This window comes from Salvelinus alpinus, chromosome 37 (genome assembly GCF_045679555.1).
Source record: "Salvelinus alpinus chromosome 37, SLU_Salpinus.1, whole genome shotgun sequence".
NCBI classification, from domain to species: domain Eukaryota; kingdom Metazoa; phylum Chordata; class Actinopteri; order Salmoniformes; family Salmonidae; genus Salvelinus; species Salvelinus alpinus.
In genome coordinates, this window is record NC_092122.1 from 15,916,902 (window position 1) to 15,938,898 (window position 21,997).

Below are 21,997 nucleotides of genomic sequence, written 5' to 3' on the forward strand. Positions count from 1 at the left end.
GTTCTTCACCACAATCTGCAGTTTCTCATCAATGAGGGCTCTAGTGGGCTCTACCAGGAGCATGGGGCATGGACTCACCCCTGCCTTGATGTGTGACCACCAGGAGAGCTAGACCAGTTCTATCACCATCCGGAAACAATAGCAACTGGACACAGAGAAGGAGAGGAGTTTTCCATGCAAAATGGCCGCCACCCTGAACCTGTCATCTGTAGGCTGTGGAAGAGTGAGAAATATTGTAGGCAACAGTATGTCAATGGAAAGTCTGTTCTAGCAGCGGTGGACTATGTCGCAAACAGGACACAGATTAGGCACTCGCCTTTCTTTGTAGCCATTGAAGAGCTGGAATGTGTAGATCTGGGGGATGTGTAGAAAGCCTGAGGCCCCATGTCTCACATCTAGTCTGACATCTTCCCTGCAGGCTAGAGCAGCTAAAATCCTCTAATTCCAAAATAACAACAGCTTGGGACTGAGGCAAAAAGTCATATCAATCATTTGCACATAATCATAACAAGGCCATATCAAAAGAGGACCATAGTGCTCTCCAAAAAGTATTGTTGGTGCGTAAAACCTGTGAATCCAGATAAGCCCAAAAAATTGTAATGGGTCTGCAGTCTAAAAGATGTTGCATAAAGCTTACTTCATTATATATAAATAATATTTTTTACTGCATTAGGATAGCATACACATACTTTTCAGCTGAACAGTCTTCTTCAATGTTTAGCTTGGTTCATAACATGGCCATAACCATGTTACAGTTAAAAAAGATATATATTGATCATTATTTTATTATAATATCAATTGCAGAGAAATAAGCTGAGCAAATTGATACCCCTGTCTTCACCAAAGCAATGTTACAGTTCAATACAATATTTCTGCACCTCATGGAACTATTTTTTCATGAAGCTCCTTTTCGCAACAGGACTGTGCTGGGAAAAGATTATGTGATTGTGATAAACAACTGAGAAGATTATGACAGAAGATTTGATAAAGACCTGTAATGAATCATGACAGAGTGACTGATGAAATATTTAAAATGTTTGTTTACATCTGAAGTCCTGGAACAAGGCGGAATCCGGTAGATAGAACATGAACAGGATATTGTTCACATTCCTCCTTTTCCCACATCCTCCTTTCAATATGATTAGATCATATCATTTGATCATAACCAAACACATTACATTATCAGAACAGTCATTTTGATTATACAATACAACTCAATAGAAAACATCCTTTCAATTTTCTGCCAAAAAGTGACTTGTGTTACAATATAAAATGATCAGTATATTACAGTATGTAAAAGAATGTGTCCACATGTCCATAACACTAGTTGTGCTGAGGTGTCCTGGGTGGAGGCGTCAGATCTTCTTGAATGGCCCTGAACAGCTGCAGCAGGGCGTCTCCCCACAGCGCCTTCTGGTGTTGGGAGGTGGTATGAGCTAGAGTCTGGGCAGTGTACACCATAGTGAGCACTGTGCGCTCAAAGTCCTCCCTGCTTAGGGCACCTCTGCGCTGGGACAGGTGGGAGGTCAGACGTCTGATCTCGGAGAGTCTCTTGGGCAGGACGTCCTCACAGATAACCTCCAGCTTTTGGACCCTCCTCAGAGACGCCAGCTCCTTGTCTGGGATCACGAAGGGCTTGTCCTCACCCTCGATCTGCAGGCCTGCCAGCAGGATCTAGAAGACAGACACAGTTGTATCAGATTCTTTACAGGTTCTATCAGATCCACTTTTCAATTGTTCATCTGTCATCTCAATACCGTCATGTTCTGAGATTGTTTGATTGATTTAATCAATTGACTGATTGAATGATTCAATCAACAGAACAATTTCCCACACATAGTCAGGGTGAATCTCATCTCATGCACCACCAATGGTATAACTGGAACACAAGTCAAGCTCTTACCACCAGGGGTCATACAATACATTACAAAAGATGTTTGCTGCCTTATTCCTCTGTTGAATCGGACTAAACACTCAATAATTAAGACCTTAAAAATAAGTTTCCGTTCCTTCCATGTATAGAGGGACGATTTACCTTGAGTAACCTGACTCCCGTTGGAATGCATTCATGGATGCCAAGGGAAGTCAGGCTTCCCCTAAAAATTGTCCAATATTTATTTTTATTTTTAAATGTATCTTTCATGTCTGTCTTTCAGAATTTTACTTAAATTCGCAAGAGGCAGAATGCATCTCACCAGAGAAAGCATTAAAGCGAGTGAAATTGCGCCCCTTTGTCTCTGTATGTATAGGCCATCTATCTGATGATGTCTGGTCAAAAATAGTTTGGCATTTGGCCTCCCTTGATAAAAAACGGATAAAATAAAAACCAACCAGTGTTGAGCTAAACTGTAAACGGTCCTGGCTCACCAAAAAAAAGCATCAAGGGAAGCCAGTTTGGATTAGACTTCACTTCTATTATTATAACCGTGATTCTGATCCAAGGATAAATTCATACATTGTGCCCTTGGCCTAAGAGGATGGAAGTTCAATATGTAGCCAGATGTAGAAGGTTAACTAGCTAATGTTGCCCATGAAAGGAAGTTAGGCTAGCGAGCAAGCATTTTAACTAGGTAGCCGAGGTCAACAAAAAATAAAAACATGTGCTGTATAACAGAGTCATAGACCGTTTCGTCAACATGAAAGAGGAGGAATGCATTGGCATTTCTCTACAAGTGGGGTGAGTCAACATGTTTTTTTCTACTTGCACACACACACACACACACACACACACACACACACACACACACACACACACACACACACACACACACACACACACACACACACACACACACACACACACACACACACACACACACACACACACACACACACACACACAGAGAGAGAGAGAAAAATCTGAACCATGGAAAGCCACATCATATTTAGCTTACGTTGATTGGACTAAATAGTTTTTGGTGTCTTTTAGTTGTCACTGTATTAGACTAAGCATAGGTGATTTTATAATGTTGAAATGTTGAAGATGAAATGGTGCTGGAATAGTGGAGGCAGCTCCTGTTTTCTTTGCGACTTGTGGTAACTCTCCGTGGTTCTAAATCAATAGTTGTTTAGTAGTCCGGAAATGTCAGAAACGTTAATTTGCTTGACCATGCTGTAGTTCATGTAACTGTTTGTTACATTCAATATGCTTTGTGGACTTCACTGGACAGAGGTTGCGCTCTGGTTTTGTAATGATGAAACAAAGGTCTGGTTGAATTTATTCTGCCACTGTGTTTTCTTATTGTCTCGGCCTTAGGCCTATATATCATGGTGTCAATGCGTATGAACTAACAGGTTATAGAGGCGTATGAACTAACAGGTTATAGAGGCGTATGAACTAACAGGTTATAGAGGCGTATGAACTAACAGGTTATAGAGGCGTATGAACTAACAGGTTATAGAGGCGTATGAACTAACAGGTTATAGAGGCGTATGAACTAACAGGTTATAGAGGCGTATGAACTAACAGGTTATAGAGGCGTATGAACTAACAGGTTATAGAGGCGTATGAACTAACAGGTTAAAGAGGCGTATGAACTAACAGGTTATAGAGGCGTATGAACTAACAGGTTATAGAGGCGTATGAACTAACAGGTTATAGAGGCGTATGAACTAACAGGTTATAGAGGCGTATGAACTAACAGGTTATAGAGGCGTATGAACTAACAGGTTATAGAGGCGTATGAACTAACAGGTTATAGAGGCGTATGAACTAACAAGTTATAGAGGCGTATGAACTAACAGGTTATAGAGGCGTATGAACTAACAGGTTATAGAGGCGTATGAACTAACAGGTTATAGAGGCGTATGAACTAACAGGTTATAGAGGCGTATGAACTAACAGGTTATAGAGGCGTATGAACTAACAGGTTATAGAGGCGTATGAACTAACAGGTTATAGAGGCGTATGAACTAACAGGTTATAGAGGCGTATGAACTAACAGGTTATAGAGGCGTATGAACTAACAGGTTATAGAGGCGTATGAACTAACAGGTTATAGAGGCGTATGAACTAACAGGTTATAGAGGCGTATGAACTAACAGGTTATAGAGGCGTATGAACTAACAGGTTATAGAGGCGTATGAACTAACAGGTTATAGAGGCGTATGAACTAACAGGTTATAGAGGCGTATGAACTAACAGGTTATAGAGGCGTATGAACTAACAGGTTATAGAGGCGTATGAACTAACAGGTTATAGAGGCGTATGAACTAACAGGTTATAGAGGCGTATGAACTAACAGGTTATAGAGGCATATGAACTAACAGGTTATAGAGGCGTATGAACTAACAGGTTATAGAGGCATATGAACTAACAGGTTATAGAGGCGTATGAACTAACAGGTTATAGAGGCGTATGAACTAACAGGTTATAGAGGCGTATGAACTAACAGGTTATAGAGGCGTATGAACTAACAGGTTATAGAGGCGTATGAACTAACAGGTTATAGAGGCATATGAACTAACAGGTTATAGAGGCGTATGAACTAACAGGTTATAGAGGCGTATGAACTAACAGGTTATAGAGGCATATGAACTAACAGGTTATAGAGGCGTATGAACTAACAGGTTATAGAGGCATATGAACTAACAGGTTATAGAGGCATATGAACTAACAGGTTATAGAGGCGTATGAACTAACAGGTTATAGAGGCGTATGAACTAACAGGTTATAGAGGCGTATGAACTAACAGGTTATAGAGGCGTATGAACTAACAGGTTATAGAGGCATATGAACTAACAGGTTATAGAGGCGTATGAACTAACAGGTTATAGAGGCATATGAACTAACAGGTTATAGAGGCGTATGAACTAACAGGTTATAGAGGCGTATGAACTAACAGGTTATAGAGGCGTATGAACTAACAGGTTATAGAGGCATATGAACTAACAGGTTATAGAGGCGTATGAACTAACAGGTTATAGAGGCGTATGAACTAACAGGTTATAGAGGCATATGAACTAACAGGTTATAGAGGCGTATGAACTAACAGGTTATAGAGGCATATGAACTAACAGGTTATAGAGGCGTATGAACTAACAGGTTATAGAGGCGTATGAACTAACAGGTTATAGAGGCGTATGAACTAACAGGTTATAGAGGCGTATGAACTAACAGGTTATAGAGGCGTATGAACTAACAGGTTATAGAGGCATATGAACTAACAGGTTATAGAGGCGTATGAACTAACAGGTTATAGAGGCGTATGAACTAACAGGTTATAGAGGCATATGAACTAACAGGTTATAGAGGCGTATGAACTAACAGGTTATAGAGGCGTATGAACTAACAGGTTATAGAGGCATATGAACTAACAGGTTATAGAGGCGTATGAACTAACAGGTTATAGAGGCGTATGAACTAACAGGTTATAGAGGCGTATGAACTAACAGGTTATAGAGGCGTATGAACTAACAGGTTATAGAGGCGTATGAACTAACAGGTTATAGAGGCGTATGAACTAACAGGTTATAGAGGCGTATGAACTAACAGGTTATAGAGGCATATGAACTAACAGGTTATAGAGGCGTATGAACTAACAGGTTATAGAGGCGTATGAACTAACAGGTTATAGAGGCATATGAACTAACAGGTTATAGAGGCGTATGAACTAACAGGTTATAGAGGCATATGAACTAACAGGTTATAGAGGCATATGAACTAACAGGTTATAGAGGCGTATGAACTAACAGGTTATAGAGGCGTATGAACTAACAGGTTATAGAGGCGTATGAACTAACAGGTTATAGAGGCGTATGAACTAACAGGTTATAGAGGCATATGAACTAACAGGTTATAGAGGCGTATGAACTAACAGGTTATAGAGGCATATGAACTAACAGGTTATAGAGGCGTATGAACTAACAGGTTATAGAGGCGTATGAACTAACAGGTTATAGAGGCGTATGAACTAACAGGTTATAGAGGCATATGAACTAACAGGTTATAGAGGCGTATGAACTAACAGGTTATAGAGGCGTATGAACTAACAGGTTATAGAGGCATATGAACTAACAGGTTATAGAGGCGTATGAACTAACAGGTTATAGAGGCATATGAACTAACAGGTTATAGAGGCGTATGAACTAACAGGTTATAGAGGCGTATGAACTAACAGGTTATAGAGGCGTATGAACTAACAGGTTATAGAGGCGTATGAACTAACAGGTTATAGAGGCGTATGAACTAACAGGTTATAGAGGCATATGAACTAACAGGTTATAGAGGCGTATGAACTAACAGGTTATAGAGGCGTATGAACTAACAGGTTATAGAGGCATATGAACTAACAGGTTATAGAGGCGTATGAACTAACAGGTTATAGAGGCGTATGAACTAACAGGTTATAGAGGCATATGAACTAACAGGTTATAGAGGCGTATGAACTAACAGGTTATAGAGGCGTATGAACTAACAGGTTATAGAGGCGTATGAACTAACAGGTTATAGAGGCGTATGAACTAACAGGTTATAGAGGCGTATGAACTAACAGGTTATAGAGGCGTATGAACTAACAGGTTATAGAGGCGTATAAACTAACAGGTTATAGAGGCGTATGAACTAACAGGTTATAGAGGCGTATGAACTAACAGGTTATAGAGGCGTATGAACTAACAGGTTATAGAGGCGTATGAACTAACAGGTTATAGAGGCGTATGAACTAACAGGTTATAGAGGCGTATGAACTAACAGGTTATAGAGGCGTATGAACTAACAGGTTATAGAGGCGTATGAACTAACAGGTTATAGAGGCGTATGAACTAACAGGTTATAGAGGCGTCTGAACTAACAGGTTATAGAGGCGTATGAACTAACAGGTTATAGAGGCGTATGAACTAACAGGTTATAGAGGCGTATGAACTAACAGGTTATAGAGGCGTATGAACTAACAGGTTATAGAGGCGTATGAACTAACAGGTTATAGAGGCGTATGAACTAACAGGTTATAGAGGCGTATGAACTAACAGGTTATAGAGGCGTATGAACTAACAGGTTATAGAGGCGTATGAACTAACAGGTTATAGAGGCGTATGAACTAACAGGTTATAGAGGCGTATGAACTAACAGGTTATAGAGGCGTATGAACTAACAGGTTATAGAGGCGTATGAACTAACAGGTTATAGAGGCGTATGAACTAACAGGTTATAGAGGCGTATGAACTAACAGGTTATAGAGGCGTATGAACTAACAGGTTATAGAGGCGTATGAACTAACAGGTTATAGAGGCGTATGAACTAACAGGTTATAGAGGCGTATGAACTAACAGGTTATAGAGGCGTATGAACTAACAGGTTATAGAGGCGTATGAACTAACAGGTTATAGAGGCGTATGAACTAACAGGTTATAGAGGCGTATGAACTAACAGGTTATAGAGGCGTATGAACTAACAGGTTATAGAGGCGTATGAACTAACAGGTTATAGAGGCGTATGAACTAACAGGTTATAGAGGCGTATGAACTAACAGGTTATAGAGGCGTATGAACTAACAGGTTATAGAGGCGTATGAACTAACAGGTTATAGAGGCGTATGAACTAACAGGTTATAGAGGCATATGAACTAACAGGTTATAGAGGCGTATGAACTAACAGGTTATAGAGGCGTATGAACTAACAGGTTATAGAGGCGTATGAACTAACAGGTTATAGAGCAAACAGCGCAATTACCACAACACATAGGTTGTAATATGTATTTTTATCCTGTCTTGGTTTCCCCAGTGATTTTACCCACACTGCTACTGATGACGACTGCTGACTGAGGCTTCAGCTTCCCTTTCCCAGTAGGTCAAAACTACGTTCCGGCTCCAACCATGACTCTCGTTGCCCAAGTTCAACTGTATGAAATTCGGAAAGTTTGAACCCATTATGACTGTTCACTTTGCCTACAGCTTCTCTGCCTCTGCCCTTCCCACCTCCAACCTCCATGTCCCTGCAGCACGACGAGCGGTAGTACACACAAGATTCACATCAAACAGGAAATGTTTCAGCTCTTCAATTAGTAGGAGAAGAGGAGTCAAACATTCAATACGTCTTTAACTTTCACTTCTCTCTCTGAATGGAACTCTGAGGGATACACACACCTACACACATAGATCCACTGCTGAAGACAGGAGCTCTCCAACTTTGCTTACTGCACACACACTTCTTGGTTTCCGTTGTTTGCTCAGCTATGTTCAGAGCTCTGTCATAACAAACTGTAGAAATGTAGCCTCTTCCCATACTGTATTGCCCAATTCCAAATCAGCCCTTAGACCCTATGCGCTCTCAGATCTCCATAAGTGCAATATGGGCCAATTTGATATTTGGCACTGACAAGGAGTCTCTGAAAGTCAAGAATTCTTCCCAAAAGCACAAGAGATGAGCTATCAGGTAATTTTGACTTGTTATGCCTAAGATATTTTATTTAGAAGCAATGGCGAATATAAAAGCTTGAGTGGCATTGATTCTGATGCAGCATGTTTTGCTGCTACCCCACAAGATTCACAAACCTTGAATAGCCTATAACCTCTGTGTCCATGTTTTCCACTGGAACATCAGAGCGGAGGATGGTTGAGCGGTATATGTCCAGACATAATGTTTGCTCCTTGGGCTCCAACATACCAGCTGTAATATGTGTGGATGAATCTGGGTTGTGCCCACAGTGGATATGGTCTGGCTCAACAACGAGAAGAAGCAGGGGCCTCTGGGATATGGAGTTCAATGTCAGAACATTATTAAGTAATAAAGTCAAAACTATCTGAGAGGAGGGTCTCTAGATGATCCATTGTGGGTCGGAGAGAAGAGCCAGACTGTTACAGACTGAGAGCCTGCAATACAACTTACATTTGTGGAAGATTTAACTTTATCTGACAACAATCTTCTTGTTTCCATGTAACATTCACAATGAGTTAAATCGCCTTTAAGCCCATTAATGTAATTTCAGCAGAGCTGGCTATTTTCGACTCACCTCAAACAGCAGGTTAACATCTTCCACAGAGTTCTGGAAGGTGGGGTTGACCAATGAGTGTGTGCCACGCTTCACCGTAAAAGCTGATGGGTAAAGGGCTGAAGAGAAAGGAGAGAGAAAGTGAGAAGAGGAGAGATAGCATTTGGAGTAGTTGAATGACTCATTAAACCAATGGCAACCAAAAGAAGGTCTGAAATACAATAGATCCAGAATTTCCCGTTGAGCGGGTGAATATGGTTGCCGTTGTTGAGACCAGGAGGTCAGTCAAACTCAGCACACGTTGCAGTATTTACGCACTGGCATACAGTATACAATATGGCTATACACAGTATACAGTGGCTATAGGTCATGTAAAATCCTACACTTACTGCATACTGTAAACATGTCTACGTAGGTTAAACTATCTAGCCCCAGGTTTGTGGGAGACAACTAGAGTGTAAACTGCAGCAGATGTCCCTATGTGAAACCGGGTGAAACCCTTACATCTCTGACACCGGTAATTGCTGGTATGTCCCACGTTATAGATGCCCCCTCTTTTCAAAGAGCCAGGTGTGTCTATAGGGCATAGGCTATAGGGTAGGGCGGTCAGATTTCAAAGTGTCAGGGCATATGTGCCGCAGCAGGCCTGAGAGTTCAGGAGCTGTGGTCTGCTCCTCATAAAAGCCCTCTCTCTCAGCCTTCAGGACCGCAGACTAAGGCAGCTCTGTCATTTATAAGGGGAGCTAACCAGGAGCAGAAGCAGAGAAACACCTGGACACAAGCTTACTGGGTTCCAACCTTGGTCTCTTGCATACCACAAGACTGCTGAGCTAAAGGCAGCTCCTGAGCTAAATGCAGCTAAGGCAGGTATTCTGATCTTAGATAAGACCATTCACTGAACCACCTCCTTCACACCTATTATTTTACCTGTAGGGGAGATGTAGTAGTTATTATATCTACAAAGGACTCGTCTAATTTCTAAAAAATGACCTAGGCCTGATTAACATTAAGTGAGATAATGGGGCTTTGAGCGGCTTCTTTCAACAGTGTTTTTTCTCTGTATTACTCTGAGCTTCTTAACAGTGAGGGGATGATTTGAGGCAGGAGTCACAGTAGTGACATGGTAATACCCTTCACCAGTTTGAGAGACAGCTACAGTACATAGAGACATTCTTGTGGTCAAGTATTTGACCTCAACAGAAAAATATGACACATCGAGAAATGTTGTTAACATGACCTAGAGACGACCCAGCTCAACCCAAAGAAAGTTTGGTGCAGCATCTCTCCCTCAATACGTTATTTGCTTTCTTTTCCATTACAGCACTGAATACCTGGCAGGGACTGTTTTGAAAGTACAGGGCCATGTGCTTTTGGGTTGAAGGGTCAGGTACAGACAGACAAGGTCCAAATAAGTAGCCTGATTGGAAGTCGGAGCATGTATGAAGTGGGCACAAATAGACCATCGATCATGCAGTGCTTCAGTCTGTCTCAGGAATGCCTGGGCCCTGGACAGAACAGAAAGGTTATGGTGGGAACACAGCGTGACTAAGGGGAAAATTACGTTTTCTACCAATAGTTCAGAGTTCAACACTGTTGTGACTAAGCTTTATGAAACATAACATGGAGGGCTACTGTTTGTCCATACTTTACACCATAGTTTACTCATTCTCTCATAGAATGTCACTCTCTGGCAGGTGTTGTATCTATCTGAGCTTGGTTAGATTCCCTACTACTGTAGAACGTGCTCTTGTTACTAATCTAAGCCAGATATCCAATCCCTGTACAGTAATCTGCTGTTTGAGCCAAGAGAAATATAGGCTCACTGAGCTTAATGAGGGTCATAGTTTAAACATTGGCCCTCTCAATGGAAACTGATCAGGAATCAGCTTCTGGTCAACTGACACCCAGCACAATTCCACCCACTGTTCTCCGACTGTACTCCTTATGGAATCTGATCCAAGAATCATCGCTCGTGCTTCTCGGCCCACTGTAGCGCTAGACTAAATAATCAGTGTTTGCTAGACTAAATAATCAGTGTTTGCTAGGACACTGTCCCCTGTGTCCTCACAAACAAGCAGGGAACTTGTAATCTCCCTCTAAGCACTTGCAATGAGCCAGGGGAAAATACAAAGCCATTAATTACAAGCAGTGCTAAATGGTCCTGGCTGGAATTGTGTCGTGATTTGAGAAAAGCAGCAAAAACAGAGGTCACTGTCCTCCAGGTTTACAGTAATGGTTATTTGGATTAAAGTCAGAGCCAAAACCAAAGTCAGGAACATTTCCCATACTACAACTGATGAATGATGTTTGCATAACCAGTTTACACATTTGCATTGTGATGTCTAAACTGATATTTTCCACAGAATACACACACTCTGGAGCAATCTAAGTATATGTCCTAATTAGAACTTTCCCAGTGGACCGAAGACCTGAGAGCTCCAAATATGGGACAAGATATGTCTCAATATTGAAGGGATAACAATACATCAAGTCTGATATGCAGATGTTTTTCCAAGCTGCTGCAGTCAAAACAGCTGGGGAAGAATTGGGGAGCAGTCAGAGGGACACAGTGGGCCAGAGACAGTCACATGGGCTACACTTACAGTTTGTCCCCTATTCTAAATCACTGTCTGTCCCCTCTATCAAATCATAAATATTCATATGTGGTCTTTAGGGGTGAACTGACGTTCAATAGCCATACAGTAGATAAGCTTAGTACTAGTATGACATGGATGTAATAATGTAAGAATATTTTCAGAATGGATACTGAGACACATGACTGATTGACAGACCAGTTTCCCCGCTGGGACTAATAAAGTTTGTATTATTTTATCTGATCATGTCAGGCTCGTATCCACACAGATACATCATGCATATGACTGGATCTCATCTGCCAGCAAAGACCTGAGCTAAGTCGCGTTTCCTGAGGCAGGTTCAACATCATGTGACTGATTCAGTGATTTCCATTGAAATCCACCCTCCTACATTCCTTCATTTGGAGGGATCTATTTCCGGCCGTCGACATTTCTAAGGAACCAAACATTGACGTGTGTGGGAGGGAGGGAGGGAGGGAGGGAGGGAGGGAGGGAGGGAGGGAAAATGTATGAATGTGGATCCAAATGTTTGGATCCAATTACAAGAAGGCACGTGAAGTTGTTATTCGCTGTGAACTTTGTTGAAAGATATTCAGAAAAGATCATTTCTCTCCTTCTCGTCAACACAATCATATACATACAGGAGACTAACACCCACAGCCTTGCCAAAGCAAACAAAACATTTGTCTTTTCTTCAAAAAACATACAATTTCATAAATGTTTGCAAACATTGTTTTTTGCCTCCACATAAATAAATAATCTATGTTGCGGGAAAACGTTCAGTTATAATAACACACAACGATACTTAATACATAACCATATTGTATATTTTTTCCTTTGATTCCAAAATGCAGTTCATTCCATCTTATTGCTCTTAGTTCTGAGAACGTCTACACAACAACCATTAACTTTCTATAAACGTGCCTATGTTGACCCCTGAAACTGACCTGAAGTCAGCCTAAACTCTGTGAAGTACTCAGGTGTCCTACCTTTCCTCCAGTGTTGAGCAGCAGCCAGATACAGCTGGCAGTAGAACACAGTGATGAGTAAACCCCACCGATGCATCATGCTGACTCTCGGCCCAGCACACATACACTGACACTGCCCTGTCGTCTGTCTGCCTCCCTGGGATCTGAATGTGGATCAGTCACCAGCCAATCAAAGCAGCCAGCCAGGCCCCAGCTGGAGAGAGCTGTGTACAAACAACCATCAGGAGAATGAGGTAAGAACGCTGACTGGAGCACTGCTAAACCACTTCATATGCAACTGCTTCATCCTTTCCTCTCCACCACTCTGTCTGTCTGTGTCTCTGTTTCTCTCTCTCCTACCCTTCCCTATCTCTGCCTCCCCCCTCTCTCTCTGTCTGTGACTGAGTGCTGAATTCTCTCTAGCCAGGCTGTCTGGGCTGTCATCTGGAAGTCATCAAGACCCAGGGAATGGCTGCTCTGTTAGTGGCTGGCCTGCCGCTCACTGTGCTACTGGCTGAGGCAGAGCTGACACCAGACTGACTGCAGCTGGTCTACAACCTGTAAAGTATCATCATCATCATCATCATCATCGTGGTCACCGTCGTTTCCAATATGGTTTCCATCAGCATTAGCATAATGGTCATCATGGTCATATTGTAACCTCGTCCCCAGACTTATTGCTACCTCACACAGAGACAACGATGGTGGCTGAGACTATCACTACTGTGAGGAATACCACGTCTCCATCATCATCTTCATCTTCATTATCATCATACTCGGTCTTAGAATCCACCTGCATGCCACATATTGTATACACAGTAAGTGTCTGACAGCTTCATCACAGACAAGAGTAAAACACCAATATCTGCCCACTTCAAATACATCCACTCCACATACAATAGACTACAGTGCAGTATAGCATTTCAGGGTTCTCTTCGTCTCTCCATTGTCCTCTCAACAGTTTCTGTTCTCTTTGTAGTCACATGATGTCAGTTACAACAACATTAAAAACTCTCGCTACCAGGGCCAAGGCGCATAGTGGTTTGCTCAGGAATCCAGGGGCTTTGCTTTGGTTGGCCTGTCCTCTGAGATGAAGGCAGGGAATAAAGGAAAATAACTGGAAAAACCAAACGATTTCAGAAACGAGTCTGCTATTGTTAAATAGAATTACACCATTCTACCTCAGTTTACTGACTGTGGATGACAAGTGTTTTTGCAGTATGTATTTCAGAGCTCAACCAATATCGGCTATATCAGTACTCTACTGCTGAGAACTAATGGTGTATGCATAAATTATCATTTGGGTTAAATGTTTTGTTTTACAATTACTGCTTCTATATTATCAGCGCATGATCATAAAAAATATGACTGATGACTGATATAAAATCTAAATGAAAATCTAAAATTGGCAGTAGTTTTAATTACCCACTTCACATCACTATTGCCACCACCTTGATAAGGTAACTTCAAACATCTCACTGATATATCAGGCAACGCTGGAGGGCATGATTAATCGAGCGCCCGCTGACTTTCAAGTTATTTGCTTTACGAACACAATATGTTGAATTGAAACATTCACCTCTAAAACCAGATGGGCACCTGAGGTATTCTGCCCTTCCGTGTCTCACTGAAGGAACAGAATATTCAAATAAAGGATGATGAGAGAAGGTGATGATATTCCCAGTGAACAAGTTTTAACACCTGTCTCTCAGTACATTACACAATCAACTCCTAAGGTAATAACAGATGGTGTTTCTGAGTCTGAGAGAACAATGTCCAGCAGGTAAAGAAAACCTCACCACAGCCTGTCTCTCGTCTCCTTACTGGAAGGGTCATGGTAGAGAGGAACTCCAGTCTTTTTGTTGACCTACCCAGCACCTTTACTCTTAGAAGAAAGACAGTAGTAAATCAGCCTGTTGAAATGGATGAGGAGGTGACACTGTGACACAGGACCATGTCCACAGCCAGGATTTACTCCTAGTAAGGTTATATGGTCGAATAAAACATATCCCAGAGGTCACATGGTCAAGTAAAGCATATCCCTAACTGTAGGCTAAAAAATAAAATGAGGTCCACAGGAGCTCCTGGATACATGAGCAGGAAAAAGTCCCAGCCCTAATCATTTCTACTGACGTGTACTTCTCCATTTACCAGCAGGGGGAAGGCTAAGAACACACACTGTGTATGTTTCTTTTCCCCCATCGCTCCAGCACCCATCAGACTGACGCCGTTTTCAAACTATTTTGGTGATGCTGCGTGAATTTGAGAATGAATTCTATTAAGATAAATGCTCACGATATGAATGCACTTGAGAGAGATGTAAGGGTTGTTTGGGTTCAGGTCCAGGTGGGGACCCTTGAGAAATCGCTCAAGTGCTTAATTGCCCAAGTCGTGCTGTAAAGCATAAAATATGCAAATGAATAGGAGGCCATTAGAAGTCTGTAAAAGCCTCAATAGGCAAATTACCTTTAGACAAGAGAAGTGCAGCTGCAGTCCCTACAGGAGAACTACAAAATAAAAGCATATTAATGTATACAATTCAGACTCTAAATGTCACATGACTGTAATTACCAGCAATCAGGATGGGGCAGAATATACAGAATCATTATTTGAGCTGTAGCAAAAGTTTTAATAGAAAATATCAATTATTGGCAGGGTCAGCACCAGTGCCTATCTGATATGTCTTCCACCACACAATTCCGAGTCATCCGATATCAAGATGGAATTAAATTTCCCTAAAAACATCCAAAATAAGAGACCCATTATGAATAGACAAACCATTACTGTAGAAACATATCCTAAACCCTGTCAGGAGTATATTAGTTCAGAGCTAATTTGTCTGGACACAGACAGCGGCTCAGCTGCGTGATCCATCTCCACTGTGTCTTAACTGCAAATGGAGCTGATGTCTCTTGGCCCTCTCCCATGACAGCTCCTCTTATTATGGTTGGCCAGAGGGCACACACACCATCCAGGCTCTCTTAGAGAGATTCCACTGCTGCTGCTGTTGATTATGCCTCTCCCCAAGACCAGCGGAGCCTGCAGAACTAACCAGCCAAATCACAACACACAACACCAGCCTCATTACTCAGACATAGAGTCAATTACAATGCAATAACGACTGATTATGGACATCTTGCTTCGTAATTGCTCTGAAATTAATGATCACTGGTGGCGAAGTTCCCTGAAATGATCTGTTGCACCACCACTTTTTGACCAGTCCAGCGCTTCAATAATGAGAAGGAAAAACTTAATTGGTGTCTGAAACCTCACCAGAAGGCGATATTTGCTCCTTCACTTTGCGACAGCATTGTGTCAGTCATTAGTGTTAGTCATTGCAGTTCCAGTTGCAGGTATACTGAAGCTTGTCAGTGTCTCTGTGCTGAGGCATTATTGCATGTCTTGGCTGAATTCCTCAGAGCTGCAGGTTGTTGTTGGTGTGTCGTGGGCAGTGATTTTTGGACAACAGATTTTCCTGTGACTTTCCTGTGGAGAGTGAGAGGTGTTGATGATGGTGACACGCTGAGATCTTCCTGCCTTGTTACATGTGGGCAGAGTGATTATTTCTGACACAGTCAATAGGGAGGTACACAGGCTTCTCAGGTCATGCTATAGCAATTACCAATTATGGCACAGTATTAGTAATGAATACAATGAAGGCATGTTTGCTGACCAGAGAGCCATCAACACCTCTATCTCCTGCCCTCCTCTCCCTCCCCCGTCCCCTCCTATCCCCCCCCTCCTCTCCCAACCCCAGTCCCCCTCATCTCCGCCTCCAGGGACAACGCGGTCACCTGCAGAATGGTGGAGAGGAGTGTCACCGGATCAGTCTGCTATGCCCACGGGCTGCACACACAGGCAGGCTAATGTTGAGAGAAATGCCTCTGCTGTTGGTAGAAAATGCACCATCTTCAAAGGACATTATATTTATCTACACAACCTGTTGTTGTTTCTTGATGGTGCTTGATGTCATATCAAGTAAAGACGAGATAACATAACTGAGGCCCGATTGTCCAGTCCATGCCACAACCCATCAAACCATAACTACCAACCGCTTCCACCTGATCTATGTCAGTCTCTCCAACCCCTCTAATAATAATAATAATAATAAATGTATTTTATCAGTAGAGGCTGCTGAGGGGAGGACGGCTCATAATAATGGCTGGAATGGCACACCGGAATGGCATCAAACACATGGAAACCATGTGTTTGATGTATTTGATACCATTCCAATGATTCTGCTCCAGCCATTACCACAAGCCCGTCCTCCCCAATTAAGGAGCCACCAACCTCATTTGTATTTAATATAACACTTTTCATAAAGAATCTCAAATTCAGGAGGCTGGCAGTTGATGGGAGATGGTCTTCCACAGCTAGATCATGATGCAGTTCAGTAAAGGAGTAGCTTGAGTGGAGGTGGCGTCGATGGTACAGTCAGGGAGGGAGAAACAACAGTCGGGAGCTCTTTATCAGGCACCTCTGTCTCTGAAGTTCACAGCTACTCCTCCTCTGTAGGTACGCTGGAACATCCACCACCGAATGTGTAGCACCCACCTGGGTGATGCTTCGGCAGCTATAAGTGCCTGAGAGACCGAGGTGAGCCTCTGTAATCCCCTTACACCATAGTCCACATCCTTCCAGAAACCGAGGCAGGTGGAATAAAAATCTGGTGCTGTGTTGATCAGGTGTTGATGCATCATTCAAATTAGATTCGCTATCTAGCTATTGCTAGCCAAGCCAAGTAAACAGACTTCCAAGCTAGCTAGCTAATCCTAGCCAAGCAAAGTAAACAAACTTGCTAAGTAAACATACTTCCCAGCTAGCGAGCTAACGCTAGCGAAGCCAAGTGACCAGATTTCCCAAATAGCTAGTTAACGCTAGCAAAGCCAAGTAAACAGACTTCCCAGCTAGCTAGCTAATGCTAGCCAAGCAAAGTAAACAAACTTGCCATCATCAGTCCTGCAACTCCATGGACCACCATCAGATATTTTTGCTGAACAGGTTATCAAAAACACACAAAAAAAAATCTGGATGCAACAAAGAACACTTAATAATACAAATATATATACAATATTGACAGAGCTCTCTGCCTAGGCTTCCTCCTGGTGCCATGGTAACAAAAACATCCCAACATGGTATGCTGTTTGTACTCTACAGAAGAGTCTGCCTTGAGCTTAGGAGCAGATGAAAGGATGAAAGCGGGGGGGGGGAGAGAGAGAGAGAGAGAGAGAGAGAGAGAGAGAGAGAGAGAGAGAGAGAGAGAGAGAGAGAGAGAGATAACAAAAGATAGAGAGAAGGAGAGAGAGTGAGAGAAGGAGAGAGAGAGAGACAGACAGACAGAGAGACAGTTAGAGAGAGGTCTGAAGTGAACCCGCCTGAAAAGGTGAGTTGGGACACGACAGGCTCTCTTGGGGGGCATTCTGGGACAGGTGGAGGGGTTGTTCAATGAGGTCCAGTAGTCAGGGTGGGGGGAAACGGAAGGACCTCAGAGTAGCGTACGTGTTGTTTTCCAGAAGTGGACACCAAACACATCAAAGCCTGCACCAGAGGTGGCTAATGGTAGGATGAGTACAGACCTCCTGCTAGATGCACAACACAGGAAACATGCACTGCCAGCAGAAACACAGAGAGAGAGAACAGAGAGAGAGAACAGAGAGAGAGAACAGAGAGAGAACAGAGAGAGAGGACACGTAACTGCATAAAGAAGGGGAAAGGATGGGAAGAGTCTGAACAAAGTGGGGTTAGGATCGACCAAGAGGGAATATGTCAAGATGCATCCAAGTCAACAGTATTGGTTGAAGAGGATAGACAGTGCATTCGGAAAGTATTCAGTCCCCAACCCTTTTTCCACATTTTGATACATTACAGCCTTATTCTAAAATGGATAAAATATTTTTTCCCCTCATCAATCTACACACAATACCCCATAATGTACAAGAAAAAACAGATAAAATACCATATTTACATAAGTATTCAGACCCTTTGCTATGAGACTCAAAATTGAGCTCAGGTGCATCATTATTCCATTGATCATCCTTGAGATGTTTTTACAACTTGATTGGAGTCCACCTGTGGTACATTCAATTGATTGTACATGATTTGGAAAGGCACACACCTGTCTATATAAGGTCCCACAGTTGACAGTGCATGTCACAGCAAAAACCAAGCCATGTGGTCAAAGAATTGTCCGTAGAGCCCCTAGACAGGATTGTGTTGAGGCACAGATCTGGGGAAGGGTACCAAAATCGTTCTGCAGCATTGAAGGTCCCCAAGAACACAGAGGCCTCCATCATTCTTAAATGGAAGAAGTTTGGAACCACCAAGACTCTTCCTAGAGCTGGCCGCCCAGCCAAACTGAGCAATCAGGGAAGAAGGGCTTTGGTCAGGGAGGTGACCAAGAACCCGAGGGTCACTCTGACAGAGCTCCAGAGTTCCTCTGTGGAGATGGGAGAACCTTCCAGAAGGACAACCATCTCTGTAGCACTCCACTAAGCAGGCCTTTATGGTAGACTGGCCAGACGGAAGCAACTCCTCAGTAAAAGGCACATGACAGCCCACTTGGAGTTTGCTAAAAGACACGTAAAGGACTCTCAGACCATGAGAAACAAGATTCTCTGGTCTGATGAAACCAAGATTGAACTCTTTGGCCTGAATGCCAAGCGTCCCGTCTGGAGGACACCTGGCACCGTCCCTACGGTGAAGCATGGTGGTGGCAGCATCATGCTGTGGGGACATTTTTCAGTGGCAGGGACTGGGAAACTAGTCAGGATCGAGGGAAAATGAACAGAGCAAAGTACAGAGAGATCCTTGAAGAAAACCTGCTCCAGAGCGCTCAGGACCTCAGACTGGGCCGAAGGTTCACCTTCCAACAGGACAACGACCCTAAGCACACAACCAAGACAATGCAGGAGTGGCTTCGGGACAAGTCTCTGAATGTCCTTGAGTGGCCCAGCCAGAGCCCGGACTTGAACCCGATCCAACATCTCTGGAGAGACCTGAAAATAGCTGTGCAGCAACTTTCCCCATCCAACCTGACAGAGCTTGAGAGGATCTTCAGAGAAGGATGGTAGAAACTCCCCAACTACGGGTTTGCCAAGCTTGTAGCGTCATACCCAAGAAGACTCGAGGCTGTAATCCCTGCCAAAGTTGCTTCAACAAAGTACTGTGTAAAGGGTCTGAATACTTATGTAAATGTGATATTTCTGTTAAAAACCTGTTTTGCTATGTCATTATGGGATATTGTTTGTAGATAGATGAGGGAAAAAAACAATAGAATTAACAAAATGTGGAAAAAGTCTAGGGGTCTAAATACTTTTCTAATGCACTGTAGGTGTTGTATCATAGTAGCCAGCACGCTTATGTTGGTTTACAGAGGTCCATAAACCAACAGGAGAAGAAGAGGATATTGTAACTGTTGGCTGCTGTCACGCCCTGACCTTAGAGATTCTTGTTATTCTCTATGTTTGGTTAGGTCAGGGTGTGATTTGGGTGGGCATTCTATGTTCTCTATTTCTTTGTGTTTGGCCGAGTGGGGTTCCCAATCAGAGGCAGCTGTCTTTCATTGTCTCTGATTGGGGATCATACTTAGGCAGCCCTTTTTCCCTTGTGCAGTGTGGGATCTTGTCTTTGTTTGAGTGCATGTAGTTTGCACGACAAAGCTTTTCGTTCGTTGTATTGTTTATTGTTTTTCTTGGTGGAACATTTAAATATTATAATGTACGCCTACCACGCTGCACCTTGGTCTCCTTCCGACGACAAATGTTACAGCTGCAGTATATACAGTATGTTGTGTTCACCCCTAATGCATTATACCGTATATACTGTAAACGTACTACCAACACAACATACAACAATTTCAAAGATTTTACTGAGTTACAGTTTATGTAAGGAAATCAGTCAATTTAAATAAATTCATTTGGCATTAATCTATGGATTTCACATTACTTGTGTATCGGATGTGAAATGGCTAGCTAGTTAGCAGTGGTGCGCGCTAATAGCGTTTCAATCGGTTATGTCACTCGCTTTGAGGCCTTGAAGTAGTGGTTCCCCTTGCTCTGCAAGGGCCGCGGCTTTTGTGGAGCGATGGGTAACGACGCTTCGTGGATGACTGTTGTTGATGTGTGCAGAGGGTCCCTGGTTCGCGCCCGTGTTGGGGTGAGGGGACGGTCTAAAGTTATACTGTTACATTGATGCTGTTGACCCGGATCACTGGTTGCTGCGGAAAAGGAGGAGGTCGAAAGTTAAGCTGTTACACTTGGAATACTGATATGCATCTGTTGGTCACAGACACCTTTAAAAAACAAATGGGCCTCACAATGGGTCTCAGGATCTCATCAATGTATTTTTGTGCATTTAAATTGCCATTGATAAAATGCAATTGTGTTTGTTGTCCACAGCTTACGCCTGCCCATACCATAACCCCACCACCACCACCATGGGGCACTCTGTTCACAACGTTGACATCAGCAAACCGCTCGCCCACACAAAGCCATACACATGGACTGCGGTTGTAAGGTCGGTTGGATGTTGGAGGCGGCTTATGGTAGAGAAATTAACATTAAATTCTCTGGCAACAGCTCTGGTAGACATGCCTGCAGTCAGCATTCCAATTGTATGCTCCCTCAAAACTTGAGACATCTGTGGCATTGTGTTGTGTGACCAAACGGCACATTTTTGATTGGCCTTTTATTGTCCCCAGCAAAAGGTGCACCTGTGTAATAATGATCCTGCTGTTTAATCAGCTTCTTGATATGCCACACCTGTCAGGTGGATGGATTGTCTTGGCAAAGGAGCAATGCTCACCAACAGGGATGTAAACAAATGTGTGTACAACATTTGAGAGAAATAATCTTTTTGTGCGTATGGAACATTTCTGAGATGTTTAATTTCAGCTCATGAAACATGGGAACTTTACATGTTGTGTTTATATTTTTGTTCAGTGTATTATATGATGTATTATGATGATGTATTGATGTATTATATGATGACTGTGGTTATGTCACTCACCGTTGATAATCTCCAATAACGGCGTTAGGGTAATAAGCTCCCACAAAGCAGAACCATTATGTGATAATTCCACTAACCTCCCTTGAGACAGTGATGCAGCTGATAATAATATAAAATGTTATGTTTGGCACTGAGAGGATGAACATTTCTCTCCCATTCTCTACTCTCATTGATTGCCTTGTTGCTATGCAGTGTAATCATTTCCCTAACTACAGAGTTGTATGTAAAAAAAAAACAAAGGGTGATCTTAGCTACTTTTATGACCTTACCCTCTGGGCAAAAACTGATTGAATCAACGTTGTTTCCAAGTAATTTCAACCCCCCCAAAAATCTGTGAGGATGTTGAATCAACGTAGAAAACTAATTGTATTTGCAAAAAGTCATCAACATAAGGGCATTTCGTCTTTTCTAAATCCAATGACATTGCGATTTTTTTGCTGTTGATTTCACGTTAGTTGACAACTCAACCAAATGTAAATCAAAACTAGACGTTGAACTGACG

General features: G+C 42.6%; 1 protein-coding gene across 1 annotated transcript; it reads right to left on the bottom strand.

Annotated features, from left to right (window-relative positions):
- Positions 1–769: 769 nt before the first annotated feature.
- On the bottom strand, positions 770–13,123 carry LOC139565840 (protein FAM180A-like). The gene is made up of 3 exons (XM_071386448.1): positions 12,511–13,123; positions 8,949–9,046; positions 770–1,674 (listed from the first exon to the last, which is right to left on the bottom strand). The coding sequence occupies exons 1-3, from the start codon at positions 12,611–12,613 to the stop codon at positions 1,324–1,326; spliced, it is 552 nt and encodes a 183-aa protein (XP_071242549.1). The 5' UTR covers positions 12,614–13,123; the 3' UTR covers positions 770–1,323.
- Between the last annotated feature and the right edge of the window lie 8,874 nt (positions 13,124–21,997).